This window comes from Phyllopteryx taeniolatus, chromosome 9 (genome assembly GCF_024500385.1).
Source record: "Phyllopteryx taeniolatus isolate TA_2022b chromosome 9, UOR_Ptae_1.2, whole genome shotgun sequence".
Taxonomy (NCBI): Eukaryota; Metazoa; Chordata; class Actinopteri; order Syngnathiformes; family Syngnathidae; genus Phyllopteryx; species Phyllopteryx taeniolatus.
The window spans coordinates 30,151,898-30,168,146 of NC_084510.1; the positions used below are offsets into that span (position 1 = coordinate 30,151,898).

At 40.5% G+C, this 16,249-nt stretch overlaps 1 protein-coding gene across 9 annotated transcripts; it reads left to right on the forward strand.

Annotated features, from left to right (window-relative positions):
• The first annotated feature begins 122 nt into the window (after positions 1-122).
• Positions 123-15,914, forward strand: arhgef3 (Rho guanine nucleotide exchange factor (GEF) 3). 9 transcript variants are annotated; one of them, XM_061783545.1, is made up of 12 exons: positions 123-400; positions 2,531-2,600; positions 6,086-6,148; positions 10,761-10,871; positions 10,950-11,225; positions 12,195-12,257; positions 12,366-12,462; positions 12,539-12,615; positions 12,823-13,080; positions 13,773-14,045; positions 14,387-14,576; positions 14,875-15,914. In XM_061783545.1, exons 1-12 carry the CDS (start codon positions 366-368, stop codon positions 15,258-15,260), a joined length of 1,899 nt encoding a protein of 632 aa, XP_061639529.1. In that variant the 5' UTR covers positions 123-365; the 3' UTR covers positions 15,261-15,914. The 9 variants fall into 9 exon arrangements, with proteins under 9 accessions (XP_061639529.1, XP_061639530.1, XP_061639534.1 ...); XM_061783546.1 differs by having other exon boundaries at positions 6,089-6,148; XM_061783552.1 differs by having other exon boundaries at positions 125-400; positions 13,875-14,045.
• Positions 15,915-16,249: the final 335 nt, after the last annotated feature.

The following is a 16,249-nucleotide window of genomic DNA, read 5'->3' on the forward strand; positions in this document are numbered from 1 at the left end:
TTATTTTGATAGCGGTCAAAATGAGTGGCGGAAGTGGCTCCCCCTGACTTCCTCTGGCTTGACTTGAGCCGTTCAGCTTCTTGACAGTTGACTCACTTTTTTTTTCCTTTTTTTTTTTTTTTGTGTGTGTTTCTTGTTCTTTCCAACCTGGCGGACTTTTGGACTACAACTTTGACCTTTGGTTCCATAAAACTCTTGTGTGCGTGTGTGTGTGTTTGCTGAGCAGGAGGACGAGACCGACGGGGATCTTGTCGGGCTGCGTGTTGCTTGAGTTGTTTGTTTGTTGTTGAACAAGGTGGGGCGGGGGAGTGGGGGGGGGGGGGCGGCTTCGGAACGCCTGAGGAGGAGCCGCGGTCGGTGGTCTGATGCAGGCAGGTGATGGATGGCCGCCCCCATCAAGGTGAGCGCTTTATTTCTGGACTTGAACATTTGTGTTCGAAAGTGGAGTGAACTCCGGTTTCTACATTGTGGAGAGGGAAAACAAAAAATAGGCCTGAAAACCTTCCATACTGGACACACACTTGGTTCCGACGTAGCAGCCAGCTGTGAATAAAGTGTACGCCGTCACTTAAGACAAAATAATCGCACACCGATATGATCATAGCGGTATACATAATAATGTATGTAACACTTACCTTCAGTCGGCATGTTTTACTCCCGTCGCTGTGACTTGGGTTTCTGTTGAAGTCCCGCCTTCGCCTTCCTATTGTAAGTTGCTTGGTGGCTTTCCAGCGACGTCATTGGAGGAAAATCAAGAATATTTACTTTTAATTTCGCATGCAACAGATTCAAAACAAAAAAAAACAAAAAAAAAACTGAAAAAATAGTTTCTAAATTTTTTTCTCTCCTATTTTGGTATTTTTTTTTGTCTTAGTTTTGTAATAGTTTCATATTTTATATCTATTTTGTACTTTCAAATATTTTCGTATTTCCATCTAATTTTGTATTTGTCTTACTAGTTTATTTTTGGTCTTAATATTTTCATATTTTCAATATTTTTGTCATTAATTTTGTGTAATTACTATTTTAAATATATTTTTATTTTTTGTCTTTTTGTCTTTTTTTAATTTTCTATTTTGTAATATTTTTATTTAAAACAATTTGTATTTTTCCGACTTATATTTAACATCTAATTCATTTGTTGTGTTCATATTTGTAATCTTTGGGGTATATATTTGTATTTGTGTATCATTGGGCAAATACTTTTTTACTATACAAATACTATTTTGGTATTTTTTAAAAGACTGACGTTGTCATAACTTAAATATTCTTGCATTTTTGTCAAATTTTTTGTTTTGCCTTAATTTTCTATTTTTTGTCAATATTTTTATCTTAATAATTTGGTATTTTTGTATTGACATTCTTAAAATTATATTTTAACACTAAAATACATTTCATGTTTTTATTTTATGTTCAATCAATCAATCAACCAACCAATTAGTTTATCAATGTAAAACATACAAAAATGTGTATTTGACGAATAAATCAGTTTACCCTTTATTTAATGAGCTAAATTAATAAAATAAAAATCGAACAAATACATTTTAATTGAACAACTTGAGGAAGTCTCCCTGCATCTAATTACCCCAACAGTGACGTCACTATTGGGTAAAATTGAGAAGCGCTCACTAAACAACAACAAAAAATTCCAAACAAATGAAACATGTTGCAAAAATAGAAAAGGAAAAAAAGTCAAGACTTCGCCAACTTACCGGGCAGTGCCACCAGGGGGCGTCCCGGCTCAACCTCAAACACATCCTGCAGCTTACTTGCTGTCAACCGGGGAAAAGTTTGGTGGATCAGCTGACTCGTTAGCATGAGACAATAGATCGATTGGAATGTTCTCTGGAAACCTTTTGCCTCAGGGGCCACATTAACGGTTCCAATTTGACAGGCGGGGCAAGCCAGGACCAGATGCTGACATATCCAAAATAAACACACATGACCACGTTGGACATCAATCAGTTGCATCCGCTGTTTCAGGCTCTCGTGCGACTGAATCTCGGATGGCAGTTTGTCGTGTCGCTGAGCCCGCAAGCTCGATGTGAACCGCTAGCCATCGGTTCCCGCGTCGATCGGCTGTTAGCGTCATCAGCGCGCTTGGTAGAAAAGTGACGGCGGATGTTATATTCCGCAGTGGTTGCTTAACAAATGAGACGTACAGCCTTTTGACCGGACTTCAGTGAAAAAGTATTTAGTCGTCCATTCTATATTAAACACTTTTTTTTTTTCCCTTCGGCCCGCTCGTGGTTGAAGAAGGGTTCAGAGCAGTGGCAGAGTAAAAACAGAACCGCCAAAGTCAAGTCGATGTATCCCGGTGCCTACTGCGCCACCCGCTGGAGCCACTGGGCATTGCAGGACTGGGTCAAATGAACGTAGTCACGATTTTGATACGATTCGGGCGATTCCGTACCAAGCTTTGGCGGGCCGGATCGAAAGGATCAACCGGGCGGATGTGGCCCGCGGGCCGTAGTTTGCCCACCCCCGGATGCGCTCGATAGAGAGATTGTTCCATCGTTTGTCTATTCAGGCGGACGCCGCAAAAGAAGACGACGTCGTCCTTCTCTTTCCTCTCGGCTGGCGGCTGCTCCTTCAGTGGGGTACGCACACGCACGCACGCACGCACGCACACTTTTTGTTCCTCCTTGATTGTGCGCTCTGGCGTAAGTTTAAAAGTTGCTTCATAACGTCATCATCGACTCTTTCGTTTCCTTCTATTGTGCATTTTTCAAGTCAACAATCGGCAAAAAAAAAAGCTTTTGTCCGCATTTCACGTCTCAGTCGTCCCCGTTCGAGCTGTCGGCGCCGGACGATGCGCTCGACCGCGTGAAAAGGAGGAGGTGGTAAAAGTTAAGTCATGATGATCGGATGCGTGAGAATCCGGCGCGGTAGAAATGTGCAAATTGGCAGGGTCATCGTTTGCCGTGATGCGCCGTGAGGCGGTGAATGTCGTTTTCGGCTAATTGCTCGTATTTAATTCAACGCTTTCATTTCCTGTTCTATGGTTATCATCACTCGTGCATGTCTGTGGCGCATTAAAGAAAAAAGCCAAAGATAATAATCATAATCACAATAATAATAACTATTTATTAATAGTAGACGACAAATCATACAAATATCACCAATAAAACTGTGAACATTTTGAAAGTCATACAAAACATTAGACCCAAAAATACTAATGTATTAAGACAACAAATTAAGACAACATTTTAGAAAATACTACAAAAGATGAGAAACATTTACAAAAATATTAAGAGCAAAATACAAAACTATTGCAATAAAGATATTAACTGTAAAAACAAATACTTGATGATAAATACAAAAATATTAGAAAAAGAATACAAAATATTGGCCAAAAATACTGAAATAATTAGAAAAAGAATACTAAAATATTAGAAAATAATTTTAAAAAATAGACACAAATATTGCAAAAATGTTAAGAGGAAGGAAAGACAAAACTATGCAAATATTTATATTAATATTTTAATCCTGTGAGGATTAAAGCGGTACAGAAAATGGACGGATGGATGAAAAAGCAGAAAAATATCGCCCAAAGAATCCATCCTTCCATTTTCCGTACTGCCTCTCCTCACGCGGGTCGCCCATCCCAGCTACCTGCGCGCAAGAGGCGGGTCCACCGTGAACCGGTCGCCAGCCAATCGCAGGGCACATAGCAACGCACAACCATTGGCGCTCACATGCACACCTACGGACAATTTAGAGTTGTCAATTAACGTACCGCGCATGTTTTGGGGATGCGGGGGAAAAGCCACGCAGGCACGGGGAGAACACGCAAACTCCACACAGGCGGGGCCGGGGATTCGAACCCCGGTCCCTTGAACTGTGAGGCAGATGTGGTGACCAGTCGGCCAGCCAAAGAATATGATGAATTCATACAAAATATTAGACAGAAATTACAGAAAACAACAAAGTCTTATTCTTATTGTCGTTGAAAAAGTGAACTGACGTGTGGAGTTCATCCCTCAGACGCTAACTGAGCCGCAGTCTCGCCAGATTTGCCCTTTTTTGGCTTCACGGTAAATGTCACGTCAAGGAGGTCAACCTAGCTCAGCTTAGCTTTTGCCGCAAAGGTATTTCCTTAATGGCCTTGTTGTTGTTCCCCTCGCGCCGGGCTCTCCGTGTCTCCCGGAACTCCTAATTTTAGCCCGTTTCCCCCCCGCCGCCATCACTTCCCGTTTGTCCGACGGGAACCGGCCGAGCGGCCGCGCACAATGCTGCGGGGTTCCTGTTCTTCGCGGAGCGCCTGACGAGAAGGCCGTGCCGCCGTCCCGTCTGTTGAACGCCCGGCTGCGAGACGGCTGCTGTAGAAGAAGAAGAAGGAGACGACGAGGACGGCAGAAGTGGAAGATGGAGAAGAAATAGAAGAAAAGGAGGAGTATACTTTCGGTACATCAGATGTGACTGCCGCTGAATTGAGATTTGAGTAGCAGATCGGACACGCTGATGATGGGCTGCTGTCTCTTCGTTTACTACCGGGTGAGTCCAATTGAGACCTTTCAAACGGGCACAACAATCTGAGCCGTCACTCAGGTGTAAAAAGTCAGCACTCGCAGTGCTGACATTTCAAATGAGCATAACAATTTTGTCAGTCACTCAAGAGTAAAAAAAAAAAAAATCAACGCTACAAATTTTAAATGAGCATAACAATCGGAACCGTCACTCAAGTGTAAGAAGTCAACGCTGTAAAAAATTTCAAATGCGCATCACAATTTAAACTGTCACACAAGTATAAAAAGTTCAAGACAAAAACATTTCAAATGAGCATAACAATCTAAACTGTCACACAAGTGTGAAAAGTCAAAAGACAGAACATTTCAAATGTGCATAACAATCTAAAGTGTCACACAAGTGTAAAACAGTCAAGACAAACAAAATTCAAATGAGCATAACAATCTAAAGTGTCGCACAAGTGTGAAAAGTCAAAACACAAAAAAATTCAAATGAGCATAACAATCTAAAGTGTCACACAAGTGTAAAACGGTCAAGACAAAAAAAATTCCAATGAGCATGACAATCTAAACTGTCACTCAAGTGTGAAAAGTCAAAACACAAAAAAATTCAAATGAGCATAACAATCGGAACCGTCACTCAAGTGTAAGAAGTCAACGTTGTCAAAAATTTCAAATGAGCATAACAATCTCAAGTGTCACACAAGTATAAAAAGGGTCAACACTGAAAAAAGTAAAATGGGCAAAGCAATAATCTCCTGTCCTCATGTTCTCTCGTCTGTCCTCTCCTTGTGTCTTGTCTTTATGTCCTCACACATTCTTTTGGTGCCTGATTTCTTTCCATTGTGTCATTTCATTGGTCCTGTTTTTTTATTATTTCTATGTTAGTGTTGTTGTTGTTGTTTTTCAGATTTTTGTCAGTTTTCTTGTTTGTTTTGTCACGTTTTGACAGATCCTTTCCTCACATCCTCTTTGAGTCTCTCTGCTTTCTCGCCTCCTTGTAAATCAAATGTAAACTTTGTCAGCTTACGTAAAGTCTTAAACAACAGTCAACGCACACACACACACACACACACACACACAATACTCAACTTCCCGACATTGTTTTTTTGTTTTTTTGTTTTTTTGTTTTTACCCACAACGTCCGTCCTCTTCTCATGTCCTCTCCTTGCTTCCTTTCCTCGTGTCCTCTCCCCTTGTCCTCCCACACACGTCGCGGTGGTGTTTGTTTCATTGTGTCGGTTGTCATGGCAACCTGCAGGGAAAAACAAAGACAAAAAAAAGGTGTCACCCACTTCCCAGCAGATCAGCGAGTTTGGGAGTATTTCTTTTGGGGCTTGTTACCTCTTTTATCTAATTTGAACTCGAGTGCAATATGTAGTATGGAGCGGTGTATGCAGTACTACTTGTATTTGAAAGTATACTGTATTTGTCCCTGTTCAACAAAGTCATAGAAACTGATCAAAGCGCGTGAAAAAGGAGTAAAGGCCGATACCGATACGCGCCGATCTCTCGTGTGATGATAACCACAGAGCGGGAAAGAGGTTGCGTTTGAAATGAGATGAGACCATTTCGTTGCCGTGTGTGACTCTTTTGTGCGTTTGGTTGCGTTGCAGAAGAAGAGGAAGCAGGCCAGCAGAGATGCCGACTCGCTCAGCCTCTGCAGTCTGGACATCAACGTGAGTCCTGCGCTCTACCGGAGCCTTCGGTTTGTTGTCCTGCGCCGGCTTGGCGCGAACACAAAATGCGCATCGCCGTAGACGGGCTAACGAGACGAGCATCAGTGTCCGACATGATGGGACGGTTGCGTAGTGGGCTTAAGTGTTCGTCAAAAACGAGGCAGAGGTTTTGTACCTAGCAAGTGTATTCAATATTATTATCAATTGTAATATTATGTAGTTGGAACGGTAACACTGCGATTTAATGTAGGAAAGTAAAAACTGTTCCCGAGCATTTCGAGCAAAATGTACTGCAGACAAAAGTTACCAATCGCAGGCCACGTAGAAACAAACTTACTACTACTAAATTAAAGTAAATTTAAAAAAATGGTTTATTTCACTTTTTTTTTTTTCCCTTTTACTCATAAATAAATACATTTTTATTCACAAATTTTAGGGGGGAAAAATGAATGAATGAAATATTTTGGGACTATTGATGATGTCACCGGTCGCTGGGTGGGATTAAAGAACGTCAAGGCTCATGTTTGCGACGCTCACTGAGCTGAAGTCTCATGAGAGTTTTCTTTGACTTTAAACTCATTTTTCCGTCGAATGTCAGTCATGTGACCTTGACGACGGACTCAAACAATTGGAACAAAACAACGCCGCCCCGGAGAGGTCGCGCGTGAGGGCGGGCCCGCGTCGGCGCTCGTGTGGCGTCGCCAATTGTGTAGCGCGTGTGCGTGTTTTTGTATTTTTAGCGTGGCCGCCATGCCGAGTTCCTTCCCGGGCGGTTCCCAACGCAGGATGCTCGCTCGCTCAAACGACCACACAAGGAAAAGGACGACACATAACTCGGGCATTTATTTCACATTTCTTTTCCAAAAATAGTAAAATAAAAAAAATAATTAAAAAAAAAAGATTCTAGGGATTTTATTTTTTCATTAAATAATTTGCTATTCATTGTAAACAATAATCAAGTATTATATATATATATATATATATATATATATATATATATATATATATATATATATATATATTTATTTTTTTTAAATTTATTTCTTTATTTTTTAATTAAAAGTTAAATATTAGTTAAGAAAAAGTGCACATCTTTTATCAACAATTTATAAATTATAATTAAATTAATTTGAAATAATATATTTGAAAAATGAGCTTGATTTTTTTGAATTATTAAAATAAACCTTTTAATTAATTTGGCCTTTTTATTCCCAAAATTATTTTATAAAAACGTATTTATTCATTTATCTCATTAACTAATTTGCTAATTAATTCAATATAAATAATAATACAATATTAGTAAAATAAGCCATTTTACACAATTTGCACACACATTACACAAAAATGAACATGAATTATATTATTAGTATTCCAATGAACTTTTTTTGCATTCATTTGGCCATTTTTCCTAAAATTGTTTAATAGTATTATTGTATTTATTAATTTGTATTTATTTTTATACTCCTATATCATATCATACCGAGATTTTACAATAAAATCATATTACAATAAAGCATTTTACACACAGATTTAACCACTTTTACTCAATTAAACAATTAGTTAATTCATTTTAATTCAATTAATTAAAAGTTAAAAAAATAAGCATGAATTGTTCTTATTTTATCGTCAAAACGAAGTATTTTATTTGTTTCACGGATTTTGCGTATTATTTAAAAATTGCTTCATTAAAAATGTATTTAGTCATTTGTATTTAGTCTTATTGATGTATCTCATGAAATAATTTGTCACGAAAAATAAAAAAATAATAAAATAAACCATTTAAATGCAAATTTTACCTCTATTTAATTATAAGACAAAGTATAAAATAAAAACTAGCATGAATAATTATTTTGCATCCACCCAGTTTCTATAAGACTTATCCTTAAAATCAACTATTTACCATATTTTACATAAGTGTACTAACTATAATGATAACTACAAACTTTTGAGATGTTTTCACACATTTTCATAATATTTTTTTTAGTTTAAAAAAGACTACAGCTTTAAAAAAAAATCTTCAGAAGATGCAATGTTATTTTCATGATATTACAACTTTATAAAGAAAATTGACTTTTTAAATCTAAAAGAATAATATAATATAGTAAGACTTTATTCTTGAGATTTTTTTTTTTTAAAAAGCTACTCTATTTTGAATTTTTGTATTAAAAAATTTTTTTGCAACATCAAAAAAATCTATTTTGCCAAAAAAGCTTCAAAAATAGCGACCTTTTGTAAAATTTGAGAATAAATAAACTGCATTAATATTTAAATATTTAGATTGTAATAATGATTAATTAAATAAGTATTATAATACATTATCACCGAGTAGTAAATAATTACAAATGACGATGTGGTTTTTAAGAATTAAATACATAGAAATTATTTTGATTGGATTATTTATTCAAATGCATCGTTACATTCCCGACATTTCACAAAGGAAAACCGTCATGGCTGTCATTTCTCCCCCACCTCCGTTTTTGTTAGTCCCTTTAATGGAGAATCAGTTTCACTTTTGTGATCGAAAGTCGGACAATCCTCTGAATCCTGATGGAAAAGTAAGGAAAAGGTGGGAAGCAAAGGAAGGAAGGAAGGGAAGTAGTGAATGAGTGACGAGGTGGTGAGTCAAGGGAGAGAAAGAAAAGCTGACGAGACGGCAGGGAGCAAGCGGGCGAGCGAGCATCACAGGCAGAGAGCGAGAGAGAGAGAGAAGCTTTGACTTGGAGAGAAATGAGCGCTTGCGGTCCAGACGTTGTGCTGAGGACCAGCAGAGGATTTCAGTTGTGGTTCTCTTGGGTTCTTCGCATTGCAAACGTCTTGCGCAACCCCTTGAAGGTTTTGTTTATTTTTTGTTGTTGTTGTTGTTGTTTTTTTTGTTGCCCCGGAGCATTATGGTTGTCGGGCAGAAGCGTCTGGGTCTGCTGGTACAGAACTTGAGGTCGGCTTCTTTTGTGGAGTTCGGCAAACACACGGGGAAACAAGTGGCGGTAAGCACATTCAGTCAAAAATAACAAATGAAAATAAAATAAATGTTTGAAATACTTCTTTCATCTTAGTGCTGTGGTGATCGCCTCATGATGTCGCGTATAATGAATGTATACCAATTGCAATTCATTTCAATTTAATCTTGCAAATTATGACTTTTTTTTTCCTAGGGAAAATGTTACTTTTTATCTTGAAAACAAATATTTGCATAAGATTACCGGTACTTTTTGCGTTTCATTATATTATGACCCCCCCAAAAAAATTGGTCTGGAAAACTGCTTGCAGGATGAACTTTTTTCTCCCCCCCAAAAATATGACTAGTATTAGACTAGAAACTGAACTTTTTGTAAAGCTGCAACTTTTTTGGGGGGGAAAAAAAAGACTTTTCAACCAAAAATATGGCTTCATTCTCAGGAGTTTACAACTTTTTTCTCGAAAATGGAATATTTTTTTCTGTTCATTTCGAAAAATGACTTTCTATTCGTACGATTATTAAAAATGCAACTTTCTGTAGCTAATGCGGGGCCCGGCCTGCGAACGTCATCCAAAGAGTTCCATGTTGTCGGTCAAGGTCACAGTGACCTTGTGCGTGAGCCTGCTGGTTGATTAATTATGCCGGGCGATAAAAAGGGTCGATGTTGTTTTCACAGTTGATTGACGAGTAATATTGATGACGACGGAGTCGGTCGGACGCTTCGAGGTCATCAGAATGCACGAGCTTAGCGTGAGCGTGTTAGCTTCCCTATTAGCGTGTGGAGCTAATAGACTTGGATTTCTCACACATCTCTTATTTTGTCGACCGAGCTTTCATTTTCTATCATTCTTAACTGTTGCGAGCGGGGGGGGGTGGGGGGGGGGAACTTGCCTACGCTGAAATAAAATCGGACTACTCACAATTTGAAGATGGGTTGCTACTGGAGGGGTAACAGAAAGGTGTTTACAGATTGATACTGACACCTACAGGCATTTGTACGTATTGCTGGATGTTTTGTAGTCAGTATTAACTGTATTTACATTAATATCACCTTGGTAACATTTCATTTTCATTTAATGTGACTTTTTCTTGGAGAAAAACAGCTTTATTTTTATAATATATTTTCTTCCTCTAAAATTAAGACTTTAAAAAATGTGGCTTTTTTTTCCTTGTAAGATGGTGACTTTTTTAAATTAAATTATGGGAACAGTAAATATTTATTCTTTGCTTTCTTGAAAGAAAATGTATTTTTTTACTGCAACAACTTTCCTTGAAGAAATAGAAATTAATTTTGTAATATTATGACTTTTTATTTTAAAAAATATGACTTTTTCCCCCCCCCTTGAACGTAATCTGCTTAGTACTGTATTAAGACTGTTTTTCTTTTTTCTGCAATATTAGCATTTCTTGAAAAATCTGACTTTTATGTAAATATTATACTTCCCCCTGGTGGCCGAGTAAGGTTTGCTCACCAGAAGGAGCGGCACAACGTCCATTGAATTAAAGCAGCCATTATCGTGGGTTGGAATGGATTAAAGTTCTTTCCATTCATTTCAATGGGAAAAGATGTCTTGATTTCCAAGCGTGATCACGGAACAAATTCGCCTGATGAGTCAGGGCGCCGCCGTAATATTTTATATTTTTTGAATGATGCAGGAACCCAGCGCCAAGCGCAGCAAAGCGCTGGTCTCCAGGGTAACGTCTCTGGCCAGCCTGCTGCCTCCCATCAAGACGGCGCCGCTCAAAAGGTTCGGCCGGACGCTGCAGGTGAGCCTCCAAAAAACAAACCCAAAACCCATCCGGGAAGTCGTTTGTTGTTCTCGTGACGCTCGTCAACTCCCGCAGCGCTCCATCAGCTTCCGAACAGAGCGAGCTCTTCCTCCGCCGCCGCCGCCGCCGCCTGCCGCTTCCTCCTCCTCCACGAAGACGCGAGCGAGCTCCGCGGCCAAGTCCGACTCTTCTTCTTCTTGCACCGCCGCTTCCGCCTCCGCCGCGTCCAGGGTTTCCACGGCGACCGGCCCGGCCGCCAAGCGTCGCGACAGCAAACTGTGGAGCGAAACCTTCGACGTCCACCTGGGGGCCGCGCACGCGCTCAGCCCCAAAGACATCAAACGACAGGAGGTCATATTTCATCCATATTATTTGCCAGAACCTTTACATATTATATTTCGGTATATTTTTTACAACCAAAAAAAAAAATAATTATAATAATTGTCTCTCCAAGTAGCACCATAATGACCAACATTAAAATACAGGATCGAGGTTGTATACCTGAAGTTGTAATATTACAAGAAGTCCAAATTTCACGTGGAAAAACTTCAAATTACACATAAATAAAGTCATAGTATTACGAGGGGGGGGGGGAAATAATAATTATTTGACAAAGTTGTGATTTTATGGCAAAAACAACACCAACACACCAGGAATAAAGTTGAAATATTATGAGAAAAAAAAAAGATCTGAGACTAAATCCGGAGTACTACAAGAAATATCAGAACATCTGATGACAAGAACGGAAACTTAAAGCAAAACGTCTGAAGTTTAGGAAATCAGTCTACCAAAGTCATGATTCAATTCAAATGTATTGCACACAAAAGTTCAATCAAAACTGTACCTAAATAAAAAGTTTCAAAAGAAACCCTTTTTAAGATTAAGATTACGATTAAATGCAATGCATGTCTTGAGCGTAAAAGTTAAATACAACCTAACTGTAACTGGGCAGTGATACATTCGCGGACCACTAGAGGGAGCCAGCCCGCTGCTCTCGTAGTCTGCAATAGGCGCCTCATTCAAATACGTTGAATCATTCCTTTTCATTTTGTTTGTGCGTGTATGTACTTTATTTTCTCCCGAAATATTACTCTTAATTCTTCTAAGGCCTCAACAATGTATAAGACAATGTATAATTTAACTTTGCTTTTCTATTTTTATCAAATCTTGTTTTTTCTCTGTTAATATATTCGAAATAAGAAATTCAATCAATCAATCAATCAACTTTGATTTATTATATTTTTTCCTCTGCTCAATTTTATTTCTATGGTATTGTGTTGTTTTTGTTGTTGTTGTCAAAATAAACTGTTTTCATTGCAGGCCATTTTTGAACTAGCTCAGGGTGAGCAAGATCTGGTGGAGGATCTCAAATTGGCGAAGAAGGTAAACCAAAAAAAAAAAAAAACACTTTTGGATACTTTTTACATCCACAACCAGTGCCAAACTTCATTTTCCTGTGTGTGTGTGTGTGTGTGTGTGTGTGTGCTGAAGGCCTACCACGACCCCATGCTGAAGCTGTCCATCATGACCGAGCAAGAACTCAACCAGATCTTCGGTACCCTGGACTCCCTGATTCCCCTGCATGAAGGTAAAGCACAGGACATCCTCGTGCAGTTCTCGTGCGGACGCCGGCGTGCTGAGCCAGCGTTTTTGTCCGTCCTCAGACCTGCTAAGTCGCCTCCGCGAGGCCCGGAAACCGGACGGATCCACGGACCACGTCGGCCAGATCCTGACCGACTGGGTGAGGACGAAATGTTGCCGTTACTTTGTTTTTAATGAACCGAGCGGCGACAGTGTTGCCAAGTGAAGGTTAGCTTCTAAACAGATGACAACAAAAGTCAACTTTCACTCATTCCGATGAAGCGCAGAGATCCTCGACAGTACCGAACGTGAAGCTGACCATCGTTATTTTGTTTGCGGACCAAAAACGACGTGTGTGTGTCTGCAGCTGCCGTGTCTGTCGTCCTACACGGCGTACTGCAGCAACCAGGTTTGGGCCAAGGCCTTGCTGGACCAGAAGAAGCAGGACCGGCGGGTGCAGGACTTCCTGCAGCGCTGCCAGCAGTCGCCCTTCAGCAGGAAGTTGGACTTGTGGAACTTCCTGGACATCCCGCGCAGCCGGCTGGTCAAGTACCCGCTGCTGCTCAGGGAGATCCTCAAGCACACGCCCGACCGCCACCGGGACCGCCCGCACTTGGACCAGGCGGTGAGGGAAAACGTTCCAAATATCGAGCATATGAGCACACGCTTAATTAATGACTGACTAACAAAGCTAGGAGACCACAATAGATTGTTTTTTGGGTGATTTTTTTTTTTTTATATACAGTATGCCATACCATATAGTATTACAAAAAATACATACAGGACGGAATTTTTTTATTTTTTATTCTCTATTCAATTGCTTTTTTTGGGGGGGCGGGGGGGGTTGATTCCTTTTTAAGGTAGTTTGTACTTTAACATATTCATACAAGAAAAAACAAAAACAATTTCATGAAAAAGCTTCTCAGAAAAATTCTATTATATTTTCATATTGAGTCTTGACTTTTTCCCCCAAATTATTTTGGACATACAACTTCATTGTGTAATACTATTTTTATTTACATTTTTTTTTAAAAACATCATGACTTCATTTTCCACATACTTTGACAATTTTTGTCCACAAAAATATTTTTCTTTTTATCTTCAATACGATGTTACTGTATTCATCTAAGATTATGACTTTTGAACAACAACAAGCAAAAAAATCACATTGAAAAAAAACCAAAAAAAAAAACCACTTTATTCTCACGTTACATTATTATATACAACTTTTTCTCTCAACACAATACTTTATTTTGGAAATATTATTTTATTATTACTATTTCATTGGAAGTGATTGCGCTTTTTTTTTCTGTGTAGTGCAACGCAGGGCTTCTTAACCTGATTTCGTGTACGGTGGCCCTCAGGGGACAAACAAAAGCCGCGGTTTACCCTAAAGTGCGCCCGGCGTTCTCCGCGCAGATGCTGATGGTCCAGAGCGTTGTGGCCGACATCAACCGACGCACGGGCGAGTCCGAGTGTCAGTTCTACAAGGACCGGCTGCTCTACGCCGACGCGGGCCACAGGGACGCCCTCATCCGACGCTCCAAGACGCTCAGCTGCCACGGCGAGCTCAAGAACAACAGAGGACTGGTTAGCGACACTTTCACGGCCAACCATTGCGGTTCCTGGACAAAATTGCGTGCGAATGATTTGAATCTATCAAGAAATGTGGTAGGATCAAGTAAACAATGTCAAATGTCTCTTAATTAAGCAATTTTACCGTGAACATTTGGGAATTTGCGGAATGTTATGAGGGCTCCCGAAATGTCCCGAATGAGCTGAACATTTTGAAAGTTTTGAATCGGTCTAGAAATGCAAAAAGAGGTGGAATAATTGTCAAAATAAAATGTTTTTTTTCATGGAAAATGTGGAATTTGGAAGATGTGGAAAAAGTATTTCCCTCTCATCTAACATTCTCTGTCCACGTGTAGAAGCTCCACGTGTTCCTGTTCCAGGACGTGCTGGTCATCACCCGGTCCGTCTCGCTCAACGAGCAGCCCGTCAGCTACCAGCTGTGCCGGCGGCCGATACCCGTCCGCCAGCTGGACCTGGAGGACCTATCGGACGGCGAGATGAGAGCGGGCGGGTCCATCCGGGGAGCTTTCAGCAACAACGAGCGCAGTCAGTCGTCGCCGGACGCCAGTCGCCGAAAAAGTCTTCGGCCATTTCGTTTCGGGGGGGGGGGGGGGGGGGGTTGATGGCCGGTGCGCCCTCGCTTTTTGGAGAAGTGCTCCTCTGTGTGGAGGCGAAACTTTGCATCAGAGTTGACCAAAAACAAACAAACGGATTGACACGTACATATACGACCGTTGCACAATAAGCCGAAGCTAGTGATGGCCTAAGACTTTGTGTCATTGAGTGGACGCTATGAAAGAGGTGTTAGCTTAGCGTAACCGCGATATGTTGTGTGCCTCCGCAGCTAAGAACTTCTTCCGCGTATCGCACCGGGTCTGGGACGGTCCGGCGCAGAGCCACTGCTTCCAGGCCAGCGACGCCTTCAACAAGCAGCAGTGGATCAACTGCATCCGCCAGGCCAAGGAGGCGGCAGAGGGAAACGGACCGTCTTCGGCGGAAGACGTCATGACGGAGACGGAACCGGAACCGGAGACGGAGGACGACAAAAGGCTGCGGGAGGGAGGAGAGAACAGGACAGCGAGGAAAGCGGACACAGGAAGCGAGGCCGCCATGGACACGGAGACGGAGCAGGTCGAGTTGGAGGACGACGTAGGGGAGAAACACGCTGAGGAGGAAAACGACGAGGCGTTCGACATGGATGCCAGTGATGAGGAGAACATACCATGTTGATCTTTGCACTTCACAAACTACCAGGAATGTTTTGTAACCATGGCGACCAGAGACAACAATGACAAAGAGACATTACACAAAACTGACTGCACTCCCTTTAAAAGCCAGAAAACCGGACATCCCCCGCCTCCCACCCATCTCGCTGTTTCGGAATGCGATGGGACAAAGTACACGCGGGAATGTTCCACCTTCAGATGTAGCTTCAGATGCGTAAAAAGAGGTGGCATGAAGCCTGTACGGAAGGGTATTCCACAATTAACGCCCAACGCTCACTTCTCTTCACTGGATTCTTCAGGATCAATTCCATATTTTCTGTTTTAGCTCTGATGCGGACGTTTTGCGAGGTTCCCGTGTGAAAGGGGCCAATCATCAAAACCTCATCCGGGATTTTCGCACTGTCTATCACACTCACGGCGATAACGTATTTATTATTATTCACGAATCATCTCACACGTGCGGCCTGCTGTGTTGTTATGATTATGATGATGTGTTTACTGTTAAAATTGTCACAAAGTCAAATCGAACATTGTTGCATTTCAAAATGCGACCAAATGAATGACAATCCCAGGAAGACTGTACTGTGTATTTCCGTAACTGCTGTTTTATATGTCTATATATGTACATGGATGGAGGAATAAAGCCGTTCATATCTGTCATGTGTCGCCTGTCTGCATCGACCTCGATAAAATGTCATTCATTTTCAATTATTAATTTCAAACTGTTTAAAAGTCAATCAAATAGTGATGATACAACCGGTACACTTTATCTGGAGATACCTGCACACCAGGTAGTTACTTTCATAGAAACAGACTCAAACACTAGAGTGAGTCTATTTAGAATCAGAATCATCTTTATTTGCCAAGTATGTCCAAAAAAAACACACAAGGAATTTTTATCTCCGGTAGTTGGAGCCGCTCTAGTACGACAACGGAACACTTTGGAGACATAAAGACATTGACAAAAAAAAAAACAGTCACTGTACTTTTTTT

Excerpts from the sequence above, each read along its gene's own strand:
- arhgef3 (XM_061783545.1), top strand. The coding sequence starts at position 366 with ATGCAGGCAGGTGATGGATGGCCGCCCCCATCAAG. Across the intron at positions 401-2,530 it reads GGATGGCCGCCCCCATCAAG|GCGGACGCCGCAAAAGAAGA; the intron begins GTGAGCGCTTTA and ends TTGTCTATTCAG. Across the intron at positions 12,463-12,538 it reads CCTGATTCCCCTGCATGAAG|ACCTGCTAAGTCGCCTCCGC; the intron begins GTAAAGCACAGG and ends GTCCGTCCTCAG.